The sequence below is a fragment of the Lipotes vexillifer genome, unplaced genomic scaffold (assembly GCF_000442215.2).
Source record: "Lipotes vexillifer unplaced genomic scaffold, Lipotes_vexillifer_v1.1 scaffold170, whole genome shotgun sequence".
NCBI classification, from domain to species: domain Eukaryota; kingdom Metazoa; phylum Chordata; class Mammalia; order Artiodactyla; family Lipotidae; genus Lipotes; species Lipotes vexillifer.
In genome coordinates, this window is record NW_006772326.1 from 599960 (window position 1) to 613926 (window position 13967).

The following is a 13967-nucleotide window of genomic DNA, read 5'->3' on the forward strand; positions in this document are numbered from 1 at the left end:
TCCTGCTGGATTGAATAAAAAGTGTAAGAGGGATGTCAGTGACTTCAAGATTGACCTGAGCTATTGGAAGGGTAGAGTTACTGTTTTCCCAGAGAGGGGACAAGCAGGTGTGTGTGTTTGTGTGTATGTCTGTATAGTTGGGGTGGCGGTGGATTAAACAGTTGGTTTTGGATATGTTAAGGTTGAGATGCCTATTAGATGTCTAAGTTGAAGATGTCAAGTGAGCATTTTGACATAGGATCCTGATGCTTAAGAGAGAAGTATGGCTGGAGATATTAATCAGTGTTATTCCTGCTAAATTATGTTCAAATACCAAAACTTGAATTGCCATCTTATTAATTCATAAACGTAGTCTTTGTTTCCTTTTTTAAAAAATTTCATTGAAGTATAGTTGATTTCAGTGTTGTGTTAATTTCTGCTATACAGCAAAGTGATTCAGTTATACATACATATATATGTATATACATTCTTTTTTATATCCTTTTCCATTATGGTTTATCACAGGATATTGAATATAGTTCCCTGTGCTATACAGTAGGACCTTGTTGTTTATCCATTCTATATATAATAGCTTGCATCTACTAATCCCAAACTCCTAATCTATCCTTCCCCCACCCCCTTCCTTTTTGGCAACAACAATTCCCATTCCTTTTTTTTAATTTAATTTTTATTATATATTGGGGTATAGTTAATTTACAATGCTGTGTTAGCTTCACGTGTACAGCAAAGTGATTCAGTTATACATATAAATATAGCCATTCCATTTCAGATTCTCTTCCCATATAGGTCACCACAGAATACTGAGTAGAGTTCCTTGTGCTATACAGTAGGTCCTTATTGATTATCTATTTTATATATAGTAGTGTGTACTATATATGTTAATCCCAAACTCCTAATTTATCCCCCCACCCCTCATTTCCCCTTTGGTAACCGTAAGTTTGTTTTCGAAGTCTGTGAGTCTCTTTCTGTTTTGTAAATAAATTCATTTGTATTATAAACCAGGTCTTAATACTCCTAGAATTTGAACATTTTGGTTCCTCAAAATGCACATGAGAAATAGCATTATGAAACAGCTTTTCCAGATAAGGTAATGAAAGGAGTAAAAATATCCAGTGATTGCTTTAAAAAAGTTATTCATTATAGGAACCCATCTGTCAGTTTTTTTTGTGTGTGAGAGAGGGATGATTTAAAGGCAGAAGCCACTTTATGGTAAAAACAGGCCCATACTCCACGGATGACCAGGGAGCTCTTGCCCAAGCATAGAGCACCATCCAGAGCCAAGTGTAACAAGCTCATAAGCTAATTTAGCTATTCCAATGAACTGAAATAAAATTTGAAATTTGTTTTCTTAACAATATCCCTAATGGCTGGATCATTGCTTGGTACATAGAAGGAACTCAACAATATTAATTGAAAGAATAAATGAAAGCCCCTAATTGGTACAGTTTAGTACAGCAAACTTTTCAGTGAGGTTCTTAGAGATTTCTACATGTAAGCTATATCTGTTCTAGTAACAGCTCTCATTTTCTTATTGTATGCAATCATTATTTCCTGATAAAGATGAAATTATGTATTTTACTTTAGCACTCTTTTTTATTAATATTTTAGGTTTGGTTGACCTTGGCAGATCATTATTTGCACAGTATAGCCATTGATTGGGACAAAACCATGCGCTTCACTTTCAATGAAAGGAGTAATCCTGATGATGACTCGATGGGAATTCAGATAGTCAAGGTAATGCCCCTAAGTTTGGCTTATTGTCCTAATTTAGAAGAAAGATTCTAAGATGTTTCCTTGGACAGAGGATCAAGCCTTATGGATTGAATGTCCGTGTATTTCCTGCTTCCTAATTTCATTAGTTAACAGCTTTTTTTTTTTTTTTTTGCGGTACGCGGGCCTCTCACTGTTGTGGCCCCTCCCGTCGTGGAGCACAGGCTCCGGACGCGCAGGCCCAGCGGCCACGGCCTTACGGACCAGGGCACGAACCCGCGTCTCCTGCATCGGCAGGCGGACTCCCAACCACTGCGCCACCAGGGAAGCCCAGTTAACAGCTTTTTAATGGGAACTTGATGATGCCTTGTCCTCATAAATTTGTATGTTGCTAGTAAGAAGAAAATGTTTCCATTCGTATTCAGCTTATTTTGCTCACATGATAGGAAATTGAAATTCCTTTTTTCTTTAGCAAGGGTCCGTGCTTTTAACTGGATTTTAATGTAAAAGTCACTGAGAAATTTAAAGTTAAATCTATTTCATATTAGAATAATTGGGTACTTATTAGGATTTTGATAATTTCTTAACTGTCATTTTATGAAGATAGTTAGATTGACTGATGGGTTTACTTTAAACCAGATGGTCAGATGCTCAAGCCAGCTGTGGTTCACCTACCTGGATTATTACAGTTGATTAGAGCCTGGCACCGAAAGCCAAGGATACTGCTTTGATTTAATCCCATTATTATTCTCTTACATAAGCCTCTAGCACATGCTTTTTATTTTATATGAGTACATTACATGTGATGCTAAACTGAGGTTTTAAAAGGAAAGTTGTTTCATCTAAATTTCGGTCACCAGAAGTTGGCTAATGTTTTGGCAGGTTTGAAGATATGTTTTTCAGGAGGAGGTCCTAACTAAAAGGAGCTATTTTCTCATCTAACTTGGTCTGTTTCAAGCATATAATATAAAAAAGGAACTTTTATATTGTACGCTTGAAAAGCCTTTGCACTGTCCACATTTGAGCTGTTTATTTGGAATTTAGGTGTATGTTTCCCAGAGATGAAGTATTCCATATTTGAAATATTTTCTTTCTATTTAAGTTGTGAATTAAGGCAATGCACATTTTATAACAATCATGTTATTAAGAGAATTTTTTTTCTCATTGAAATGAATGATATGTCAGTAAAATGACTTCAGCTCCTGAAAATCATAGTCTCTGTTTGGTAATTAAATTATAGATATTGCCCTCATTAAATATTAAAGCACAGTAAATGTTTCTGCCTCTTTTATACAAATTTATAAAACAACTTGGAGAGAATGGTTTTTCTGTCTCTTTACAGTACTGGTTACATATTTTTATTCTTTTCATTTTATTCCTTAATACTGTTTGGAGTTTTGATAGCTAAATATTATATCATTTTTTGTAGAAAGAAATAATGTTAGCATCTATCATACATGTGTTAAGATAACTTGTTTTATTTGAGATGTATGATTAAAATAAACTGTCAATTTATTTGGAATTATAAGGCAATATTAATTCTGAGTCCCTTTTTGTGTTAACTCTGGAAATACTTGTGGTAGAAAGTTTGCCTGACTGAAATTCCTCTTGAAAATGTCTCAGCATATTAGAAAACTAAAAAAAGAAAAGAAAAGTTTTGGTCCATGTGTTTAAGTTACATATACATTTTTGAAAACTGAAATCCATGTTGGTACTCTGACTCTACTGAATGCTGAGGCAGAGAAAAAACTAAAGTTTTTTTTAGAGAGCTTAAGGAGGTATTTTAAAAAATATTGTTTCCCTCTCATTATAGGATCTTCACCGCACAGGCTGCAGTTCTTACTGTGGCCAAGAGGCTGAGCAGGACAGGGTTGTGTTGAAGCGGGTTCTGCTGGCCTACGCCCGATGGAACAAGAATGTCGGGTATTGCCAAGGCTTTAACATCCTGGCTGCACTAATTCTGGAAGTGGTGGAAGGCAACGAAGGCGATGCTCTGAAAGTGAGTATCAGGCTGTGAAGAAGGCAACTAAAGTTCTTCAGAGACTGAAATACTGGAGCTATAATTTCTCTTCCCTGGTGCTCCACCTCCTTCCAGGGTATTGACTACACCTTTCTTATTATCCATGACACCATTTCTCCCAGGTTAAAGCCTAGTCACATGACAGACTTACGTAGCTGCCAAATTTGAGGAGAATGATTATGTTTTTAGTCTCACTTATGAGACATCATATTTTTTAAATTGTATTTTATTTTATTCTTTTAACATCTTTGTTGGAGTATAATTGCTTTACAATGGTGTGTTAGTTTCTGCTCTATAACAAAGTGAATCAGCTATACATATACATATATCCCCATATCTCCTCCCTCTTGCGTCTCCCTCCCACCCTCCCTAGGTCCCACCCCTCTACGTGGTCACAAAGCAGCAAGCTGATCTCCCTGTGCTATGTGGCTGCTTCCCACTAGCTATCTGTTTTACATTTGGTAGTGTGTATATGTCCATGCCACTCTCTCACTTTGTCCCAGCTCACCCTTTCCCCTCCCCATGTCCTCAGGTCCATTCTCTATGTCTGCATCTTTATTCCTTTCCTGCCCCTAGGTTCTTCAGAACCATTTTATTTTAATTCCATGTATATGTGTTAGCATACGGTATTTGTTTTTCTCTTTCTGACTTACTTCACTCTGTATGACAGAATCTAGGTCCATCCACCTCACTACAAATAACTCAATTTCCTTTCTTTTTACAGACGTCATATTTAAAGCAAGCTAAATACTAACTATTGATTTTCCAGTGATGCCTAACAAATTAGTTGCTTCAAACAGCCAACGTGTATTACCTCACAGTTTCTTTGAGTCAGGAATCTGGGTGCAGCTTAGCTGGCTCAGAGTCACATCATTGTGGCATTCAAACTCTCGGCTGGGGCTTTAGTCTCATCCGAAGGCTCGACTGAGTAGGGAGAGCATGAACTTTCAAGTTCATTCATGTGGTTGTTGGTAGGATTTCATTCATCACAGATTGTTGGACTGAGAGCCTCAGTTTTTCTGCTGGCTGTTGTTCTTTGCTTTGTGGGCCTCTCCGTTGTACAACGTGGTGGCTGGCGTCCCTCAGAATGAACGAGAGAGTAAAAGAGAATGGCAAGTCAGAAGAGATTACGTTACAGATCTGTAGCCTAATATCAGAAGCGACATTCCATCATTTTTGCGATTTTTTTTTTTAACATCTTTAGTGGAGTATAATTGCTTTGCAGTGGTGTGTTAGTTTCTTCTTTATAACAAAGTGAATCGGCTATACATATACATGTATCCCCATATCTCCTCCCTCTTGCGTCTCCCTCCCACCCACCATATTTTATTTATTTATGTATTTATTTATGTATTTATTTTGGCTGCATTGGGTTTTTTTTTTTTAATGTTTTTATTGGAGTATAATTGCTTTACAATGATGTGTTAGTTTCTGCTTTATAACGTAGTGAATCAGTTATACATATACATATATCCCCATATCTCTTCCCCTTTGTGTCTCCCTCCCTCCCACCCTCCCTATCCCACCCTTCTAACTGGTCACAAAGCACCAAGCTGATCTCCCTGTGCTATGCGACTGCTTCCCACTAGCTATTTATTTTACATTTGGTAGTGTATATATGTCCATATACACACTACCACTCTCTCACTTTGTCCCAGCATACCATTCCCTCTCCCCATGTCCTCAAGTCCATTCTCTAGTAGGCCTGCATCTTTATTCCCGTCTTGCCCCTAAGTTCTTCATGACCATTTTTTGTTTGTTTGTTTTAGATTCCATATATATGTGTTAGCATATGGTATTTGTTTTTCTCTTTTTGACTTACTTCACTCTGTATGACAGAGTGAAGACAGACAGTTCATCCACCTCACTACAAATAACTCAATTTCATTTCTTTTTATGGCTGAGTAATATTCCATTGTATATATGTGCCACATCTTCTTTATCCAGTCATCAGTCGATGGACACTTAGGTTGCTTCCAAGTCCTGGCTATTGTAAATAGAGCTGCAGTGAACATTGTGGTACATGACTCTTTTTGAATTATGGTTTTCTCAGGGTATATGCCCAGTAGTGGGATTGCTGGATTGTATGGTAGTTCTATTTCTAGTTTTTTAAGGAACCTCCATACTGTTCTGCATAGTGGCTGTATCAATTTACATTCCCACCAACAGTGCAAGAGGGTTCCCTTTTCTCCACACCCTCTCCAGCATTTATTGTTTGTAGATTTTTTGATGATGGCCATTCTGACCGGTGTGAGATGATATCGCATTGTAGTTTTGATTTGCATTTCTTTAATGGTTAATGATGTCGAGCATCCTTTCATGTGTTTGTTCGCAGTTGCATATCTTCTTTGGAGAAATGTCTATTTAGGTCTTCTGCCCTTTTTTGGATTGGGTGGTTTGTTTTTTTGATATTGAGCTGCATGAGCTGCTTGTAAATTTTGGAGATTAATCCTTTGTCAGTTGCTTCATTTGCAAATATTTTCTCCCATTCTGAGGGTTGTCTTTTGGTCTTGTTTATGGTTTCGTTTCTTGGGCAAGAGATTTTAAGTCTCATTAGGTCCCATTTGTTTATTTTTATTTCCATTTCTCTAGGAGGTGGGTCAAAAAGGATCTTGCTGTGATTTATGTCACAGAGTGTTCTGCCTATGTTTTCCTCTAAGAGTTTGATAGTGTCTGGCCTTACATTTAGGACTTTAATCCATTTTGAGTTTATTTTTGTGTATGGTGTTAGGGAGTGTTCTAATTTCATTCTTTTACATGTAGCTGTCCAGTTTTCCCAGCACCACTTATTGAAGAGACTGTCTTTTCTCCATTGTATATTCTTGCCTCCTTTATCAAAGACAAGGTGACCATATGTGCATGGGTTTATCTCTGTGCTTTCTATCCTGTTCCATTGATCTGTATTTCTGTTTTTCTGCCAGTACCATACTGTCTTGATTACTGTAGCTTTGTAGTATAGTCTGAAGTCTGGTAGCCTGATTCCTCCAGATCCATTTTTCTTTCTCAAGATTACTTTGGCTATTCGGGGTCTTCTGTGTTGCCATACAAATTGTGAAATTTTTTGTTCTAGTTCTGTGAAAAATGCCATTGGTAGTTTGATAGGGATTGCATTGAATCTGTAGATTGCTTTGGGTAGTAGAGTCATTTTCACAATGTTGATTCTTCCAATCCAGGAACACAGCATATCTCTCCATCTATTTGTTTCATCTTTAATTTCTTTCATCAGTGTCTTATAATTTTCTGCATACAGGTCTTTTGTCTCCTTAGGTAGGTTTATTCTTAGGTATTTTATTCTTTTTGTTGCAATGGTAAATGGGAGTGTTTTCTTAATTTCACTTTCAGATTTTTCATCATCAGTGTATAGGAATGCCAGAGATTTCTGTGTATTAATTTTGTATCCTGCTACTTTACCAAATTCATTGATGAGCTCTAGTAGTTTTCTGGTAGCATCTTTAGGATTCTCTATGTATAGTATCATGTCATCTGCAAACGGTGACAGCTTTACTTCTTCTTTTCCGATTTGGATTCCTTTTATTTCCTTTTCTTCTCTGACTGCTGTGGTAAAACTTCCAAAACTATGTTGAATAAGAGTGGTGAGAGTGGGCAACCTTGCCTTGTTCCTGATCTTAGTGGAAATGGTTTCAGTTTTTCACCATTGAGGACATGTTGGCTGTGGGTTTGTCATATATGGCCTTTATTATGTTGAGTAAGTTCCCCCTATGCCTACTTTCTGGAGGACTTTTATCATAAATGGGTGTTCAATTTTGTCGAAAGCTTTCTCTGCATCTATTGAGATGATCATATAGTTTTTCTCCTTCAGTTTGTTAATATGGTATATCACATTGATTGATTTGCATATATTGAAGAATTCTTGCATTCCTAGGATAAACCCCACTTGATCATGGTGTATGATCCTTTTAATGTGCTGTTGGATTCTGTTTGCTAGTATTTTGTTGAGGATTTTTGCATCTATGTTCATCAGTGATGTTGGTCTGTAGTTTTCTTTTTTTGTGACATCTTTGTCTGGTTTTGGTATCAGGTTGAAGGTGGCCTCGTAGAGTGAGTTTGGGAGTGTTCCTCCTTCTTCTGTATTTTGGAAGAGTTTGAGAAGGACAGGTGATAGCTCTTCTCTAAATGTTGGATAGAATTTGCCTGTGAAGCCATCTGGTCCTGGGCTTTTGTTTGTTGGAAGATTTTTAATCACAGTTTCAATTTCAGTGCTTGTGATTGGTCTGTTTGTATTTTCTGTTTCTTCCTGATTCAGTCTTGGAAGGTTGTGCATTTCTAAGAATTTGTCCATTTTTTCCAGGTTGTCCATTTTATTGGCATATAGTTGCTTGTGGTAATATCTCATGATCCTTTGTATTTCTGCAGTGTCATTTGTTACCTCCCCTTTTTCATTTCTAATTCTATTGATTTGAGTCTTCTCCCTGTTTTTCTTTTTTTTTCTTTTTTATTTTTTTGCGGTACATGGGCCTCTCACTGCTGTGGCCTCTCCCGTTGCGGAGCACAGGCCCTGGACGCACAGGCTCAGCGGCCATGGCTCACGTGATCTGATTTTTATGATTTCTTTCCTTCTGCTAACTCTGGGGTTTTTTTGTTCTTCTTTCTCTAATTGCTTGAGGTGCAAGGTTAGGTTGTTTATTCGAGATGTTTCCTGCTTCTTAAGGTGGGCTCTTCCCCTGCATCAGCAGGCGGACTCTCAACCACTGCGCCACCAGGGAAGCCCTCCCTTTTTTTCTTGATGAATCTGTATAATGGTTTATCAATTTTGTTTACCTTCTCAAAGAACCAGCCTTTAGTTTTATTGATCTTTGCTATCATTTCCTTCATTTCTTTTTCATTTATTTCTGATCTGATTTTTATGATTTCTTTCCTTCTGCTAACTTTGGGGTTTTTTTGTTCTTCTTTCTCTAATTGCTTGAGGTGCAAGGTTAGGTTGTTTATTCGAGATGTTTCCTGCTTCTTAAGGTGGGCTTGTATTGCTATAAACTTCCCTCTTAGAACTGCTTTTGCTGCATCCCATAGGTTTTGGGTCGTTGTATCTCCATTGTCATTTGTTTCTAGGTATTTTTTAATTTCCTCTTTGATTTCTTCAGTGATCACTTCGTTATTAAGTAGTGTATTGTTTAGCCTCCATGTGTTTGTATTTTTTACAGATTTTTTCCTGTAATTGATATCTAGTCTCATAACGTTGTGGTCAGAAAAGATGCCAGATACGATTTCGATTTTCTTAAATTTACCAAGGCTTGATTTGTGACCCAAGATATGATCTATCCTGGAGAATGTTCCATGAGCCCTTGAGAAGAAAGTGTATTCTTCTGTGTTTCGATGGAATGTCCTATAAATATCAGTTAAGTCCATCTTGTTTAATGTATCATTTAAAGCTTGTGTTTCCTTCTTTATTTTCATTTTGGATGATCTGTCCATTGGTGAAAGTGGGGTGTTAAAGTCCCCTACTATGATTGTGTTACTGTCGATTTCCCATTTTATGGCTGTTAGTATATGTTTTATTTATTAGAAGCCAGTCACTAGTCCAGCTCGTATTCAAGGGGAAGGGCATATACAAGGGTGTGACTACCAGGAGGTGTAGATCCTGAGAGTTCACGCTGTAAACTGCCTTATTTGTTATGCTTAATTCTGGTTGGATCTTGTTAATAGGTTGCTTTCATATCTGGGACAAGGTATGAATTAGGTAGGCTGAGAGTGAATGTCTGTGATGGAAGGTGTTGTCGTGGAGAAAGGTTATGGAAGTGAATTATGTTTCTTATCTTTTAATCTTTGATGTCTAGGGCCTTTTTTTTCTTGTGGTTTGCAGGCCTCTCACTGCTTTGGCCTCTCCCTTTGTGGAGCACAGGCTCTGGACGCACAGGCTCAGCGGCCATGGCTCCCAGGCCGAGCCGCTCCGTGGCATGTGGGATCTTCCCGGACCGGGGCACGAACCTGTGGCAGGTGGACTCTGAACCACTGTGCCACCAAGGAAGCCCTAGGGCCTTTTTTAGTAAAAAAAATTCTGGAAGCACTTTGAGATGGGTTGCTAGCAAGTTAAACTTATAGGTCTGAATATGACTCAGTGAGTCACCACAAATAGCCTTTATGAGAAATGAAACATATCAGATGTAGAGGATGGTCACTGCCTTACTTGCTTGGCATAGTATGGGGTTGCTTATTCATATTTGAACCCTGAAGCTGTTTTTGATTGCAATGTTGTGTGATGGATGGGATGAATACTTAGTCTTTGTATTCAAGTTGCCCCCCCTCCTCCCAATTCTGTGTTTGATTGAGGCAAATAACTTAGTGATATTCTTAATCACTCACTTAATGTCATATGGAAAAATAAACACATTTTCCTCCTGGTTTTATACACATTGTGGTGGAATTAATTATAAATCCAGCATGACATGATCTAAATCTGTATTTACCCTCTCTATTTTTCCATTCATGTATTTAAGGAAACAGCTTTGAAGGTACTTGTTCATCAAATAGGCAGGGGTGAAGGGGAGCAGGCAGTGACAAATCAAATACGTGAGTTTGAAACATTTTTTATTAAGAAGCAATTTTGTTTATTCCGTCTATCAGCTTTAGTCGGGTTTTTTTTTTTCTGGTGTAATTTGCATGACTATGAAATGAGAACTGTCCAGTTGAAATGTTGAAATAAACAGGTTTGGGGAAGGGGATATAAATGCCAATCAAATCACAAAATCTCAGTGATATTTGAGAAACCAAAAATTCACATAAAAAGATGGATTATTCAAAGCTGAGAAAATGAATATTTATATTTCTGCCTCTAAGAAAATGAAGTCTGTGGAATGAAATGGCATCATCATCATTTAGGAATCTTGTGGTTAGACATTTAATATGCAGAGGAAGGTTGGGTTTATGAAGACACTTCCGATGCTAAGGAAAATATTGGATGTCATTGTTTTTCCAGCAGCTCTTTTGGCCTCTGCAAGTTGTAGTTATTAGGGAAATGAATAGTTTATCAGAGTAGGTAAACCATTTTCCCTGCTTTTTTTGTGTTTACTGTTTTTTCTTAGTAACTGTTTTGTTTTTAACTATTTGTTAAAAATTTAAAGCTTCCCCATTATTTTTTTAATACTTCATTTTTAAGAGCAGTTTTAGATTCATAGCAAAATTGAGAGGAAAGTACAGAGATTTTCCATATACCCCTTGGCACACCCCCCCACCCCCCCCTCCCCCCCATGACAGCCTCCTCCATTATCAGTATCACTCGCTAGAGGGGTACATTTGTTAAAATCGATGAACCTACATTGACACTTCAATAATCACCTTAAGTCCACAGCTTACATTAGGGTTCACCCTTTGTGTTGTACATTCTACGGGTTTGGACATGTATAATGACACGTAGTCATCATTAGAATGTCATAAGGGTATTTTCACTGCCATAAAAATGCTCTGTTTTCTTCACTCCCTGACCCCCTTCCACTAATCTTTTTTTTTTTTTTTTTTTTTTTTTTTTGTGGAGCACGGGCTCTAGGCGCATGGGCGTCAGTAGTTGCGGCTCACGGGCTCTAGAGTGCAGGCTCAGTAGTCGTGGCGCACGGGCTTAGCTGCTCCACAGCATGTGGGATCTTCCCGGACCAGGGCTCAAACCCATGTCCCCTGCATTGGCAGGCGGATTCTTAACCACTGCGCCACCTGGGAAGCCCCACTAATCTTTTTACTACTTCCATAGTTTTGCCTTTTCCAGAATATCATATCATTGGAATCATACAGTATGTTGCCTCTTCAGATTGGCTTCTTTCATTTAGCAATATGCATTTATGGTCTCTCCATGTCTCTTCATGGCTTGATAGCTGAATTCTTTTTAATAATGCATAATATTCCATTGTCTGGACCTACTGGAGGACATCTTGGTTGCTTCCAAGTTTTGGCAATTATGAATAAAGCTGCTATAAAAATCCACATGTAGGTTTTTGTGTGGACATAAATTTTCATCTCCTTTGGGTAAATACCAAGAAGAGAAATTTCTGGATTGTATGGTAGGAGTATGTTTAGTTTTATTAAAAAAAAAAACTCATCAAACTGTCTTCCAAAATGACTATACCAGTTTGCATTCCCACCAGCAATGAAGGAGAGTTCTGTTGCTCCACAACCTTGTCAGCATTTGGTGTGGTTAGTGTTTTGGATTTTGGCCATTCTAAGCATTCCTGATTTTGGCCATTGTAGTAAGTGTGTAGTTGTACCTCACTGTTGTTTTAATTTGAATTTCTCTGACGACTATGATGTGGAACATCTTTTCGTAGCTTATTTACCACCTGTATATCTTCTTTGGGTGTCTTTTAAGGTCTTTGGTCCATTTTTTAATCAGGTTGTTTGTTTTCTTATTGTTGAGTTTTAAGAATTGTTGTACATTTTGGGTGACAGTCCTTTTTTCATATCTGTCTTTTCAAATATTTTCTCCCATTCTGTGGCTTTTCTTCTAATCCTCTTGGCAGTGTCTTTCACAGAGCAGAAGGTTTAAATTTTAATGAAGTCTAGCCTACCCAGTATTTCTTTCATGGATTGTGCCTTTGGTATTGTATCTAAAAAGTCATTTAAAAGTCATACTCAAGGTCATCTAGGCTCTGTTATCTCCTAGGAGTATTATGGTATTGTGTTTTAGATCATAGGTCTATGATCCCTTTTGAGTTACTTTTTGTGGAGAGTGTAGGGTTGTTTCAGCACCATTTATTGAAGAGACTGTCTGTTCTATTGCCATTATGTATCCTATTTTTTTTTAAAGATCTAATGTTTGGTCTTTGGAATACAGTAGTAGGTGAAGTAACATAGCTGGCTCTTATATCTTATGTCAGATTTTGAGATGCGTTTGGACAGAATTTCATTGTGTCACAAGAATTACTGTGATAATCGGAATTCTTTTTCTTGTTTTCAAGAAACAAGTGTGGTGTTGTTTCTTGAAACAAGAAATGAGGGAGTGTGGTGCCTCATAAAAACTTATAAATTCATTTAAAAGTCTTTCTTGGTATTATATAGCTTATTCTAGATGAAAAGTGCAGTAATAGACTGTTACCTTTAAATTTTGCCTTCAGATCCCATACATCTTCTGTAGAGTGCGAGGTCCCTGCCCGTGCCTTTTGCTCTGCTGACAATCTGCTCTCCCCTCCGCTGGCCTGTGTGAGAGCTTCCTCCCTCCACACAGGCTGAACATACTGCTTTTACTGCTAAGCTCCTATTTTCAGGGTGATGCTGCATTTACCTGGTAAATTCTGACCCTGTGTCAGAAGGCTAAGGTGATTCCCTGGGCCTGTTTACTCCTATAGTAAAGGCTATGGGGGGCCTTCTTGAGAGTATGTCCCCAGTCTTACTGACTTAGTCAAAACTATGACCCTAGGGCTTCCCTGGTGGCACAGTGGTTAAGAATCCGCCTGCCAATGCAGGGGACACGGGTTTGAGCCCTGGTCTGGGAGGATCCCACATGCCACAGAGCAACTAAGCCCGTGCGCCACAACTACTGAGCCCATGTACCACAACTACTGAAGCCCGTGCACCTAGAGCCTGTGCCCCTCAACAAGAGAAGCCACTGCAATGAGAAGCCTGCGAATCTCAATAAACAGTAGCCCTTGCTTGCTGCAACTAGAGAAAGCCTGTGTGCAGCAACGAAGACCCAGCACAGCCAAAAATAAATAAATAAATTTATAAAAACCAAAACAAAACAACTATGACCGTAAAAGTAGAAGTTACAAGCCAAGGATGAGGGGGAAATGGGCCCTTGGCAGGTCTGGGAGATAATATTTTTTTTTTTTGAAAATAGTGTTTTGTGAGATGCTGAAAATCAGAATATGAGACAGCTACTTCTCTACCAGTGTATAGGACCCACTATGATTCTGTTCTTTTATTTTTAAAATTAATTATTTTTGGCTGCATTGGGTCTTCATTGCTGCGCGCGGGCTTTCTCTGGTTGTGGCGAGCGGGGGCTACTCCTTGTTGCGGTGTGCAGGCTTCTCATTGCGGTGGCTTCTCTTGTGGCGGAGCACGGGCTCTAGGAGGCGGGCTTCAGCAGTTGTGGCACGCGGGCTCAGTAGTTGTGGCTCACGGGCTCTAGAGCACAGGCTCAGTAGTTGTGGCACACGGGCTTAGTTGCTCCGTGTCATGTAGGATCTTACCGGACCAGGGCTTGAACCCGTGTCCCCTGCATCGGCAGGTGGATTCTTAACCACTGCGCCACCAGGGAACTCCTATGATTTTGCTCTTAATTTTGCTTTTTCTGTGCTCT

The 13967-nt window shown here is 38.5% G+C and overlaps 1 protein-coding gene across 1 annotated transcript in view; it reads left to right on the forward strand.

Moving 5' to 3' along the window:
* Positions 1-13967, forward strand: part of TBC1D30 (TBC1 domain family member 30) — a 42329-nt gene that overhangs the window by 4730 nt on the left and 23632 nt on the right. Inside the window, exons 4-5 of the mRNA XM_007447382.1 lie at positions 1609-1734; positions 3524-3709. Coding sequence (XP_007447444.1) covers positions 1609-1734; positions 3524-3709 — 312 coding nt within the window. The remainder of the gene's footprint in view (positions 1-1608; positions 1735-3523; positions 3710-13967) is intronic.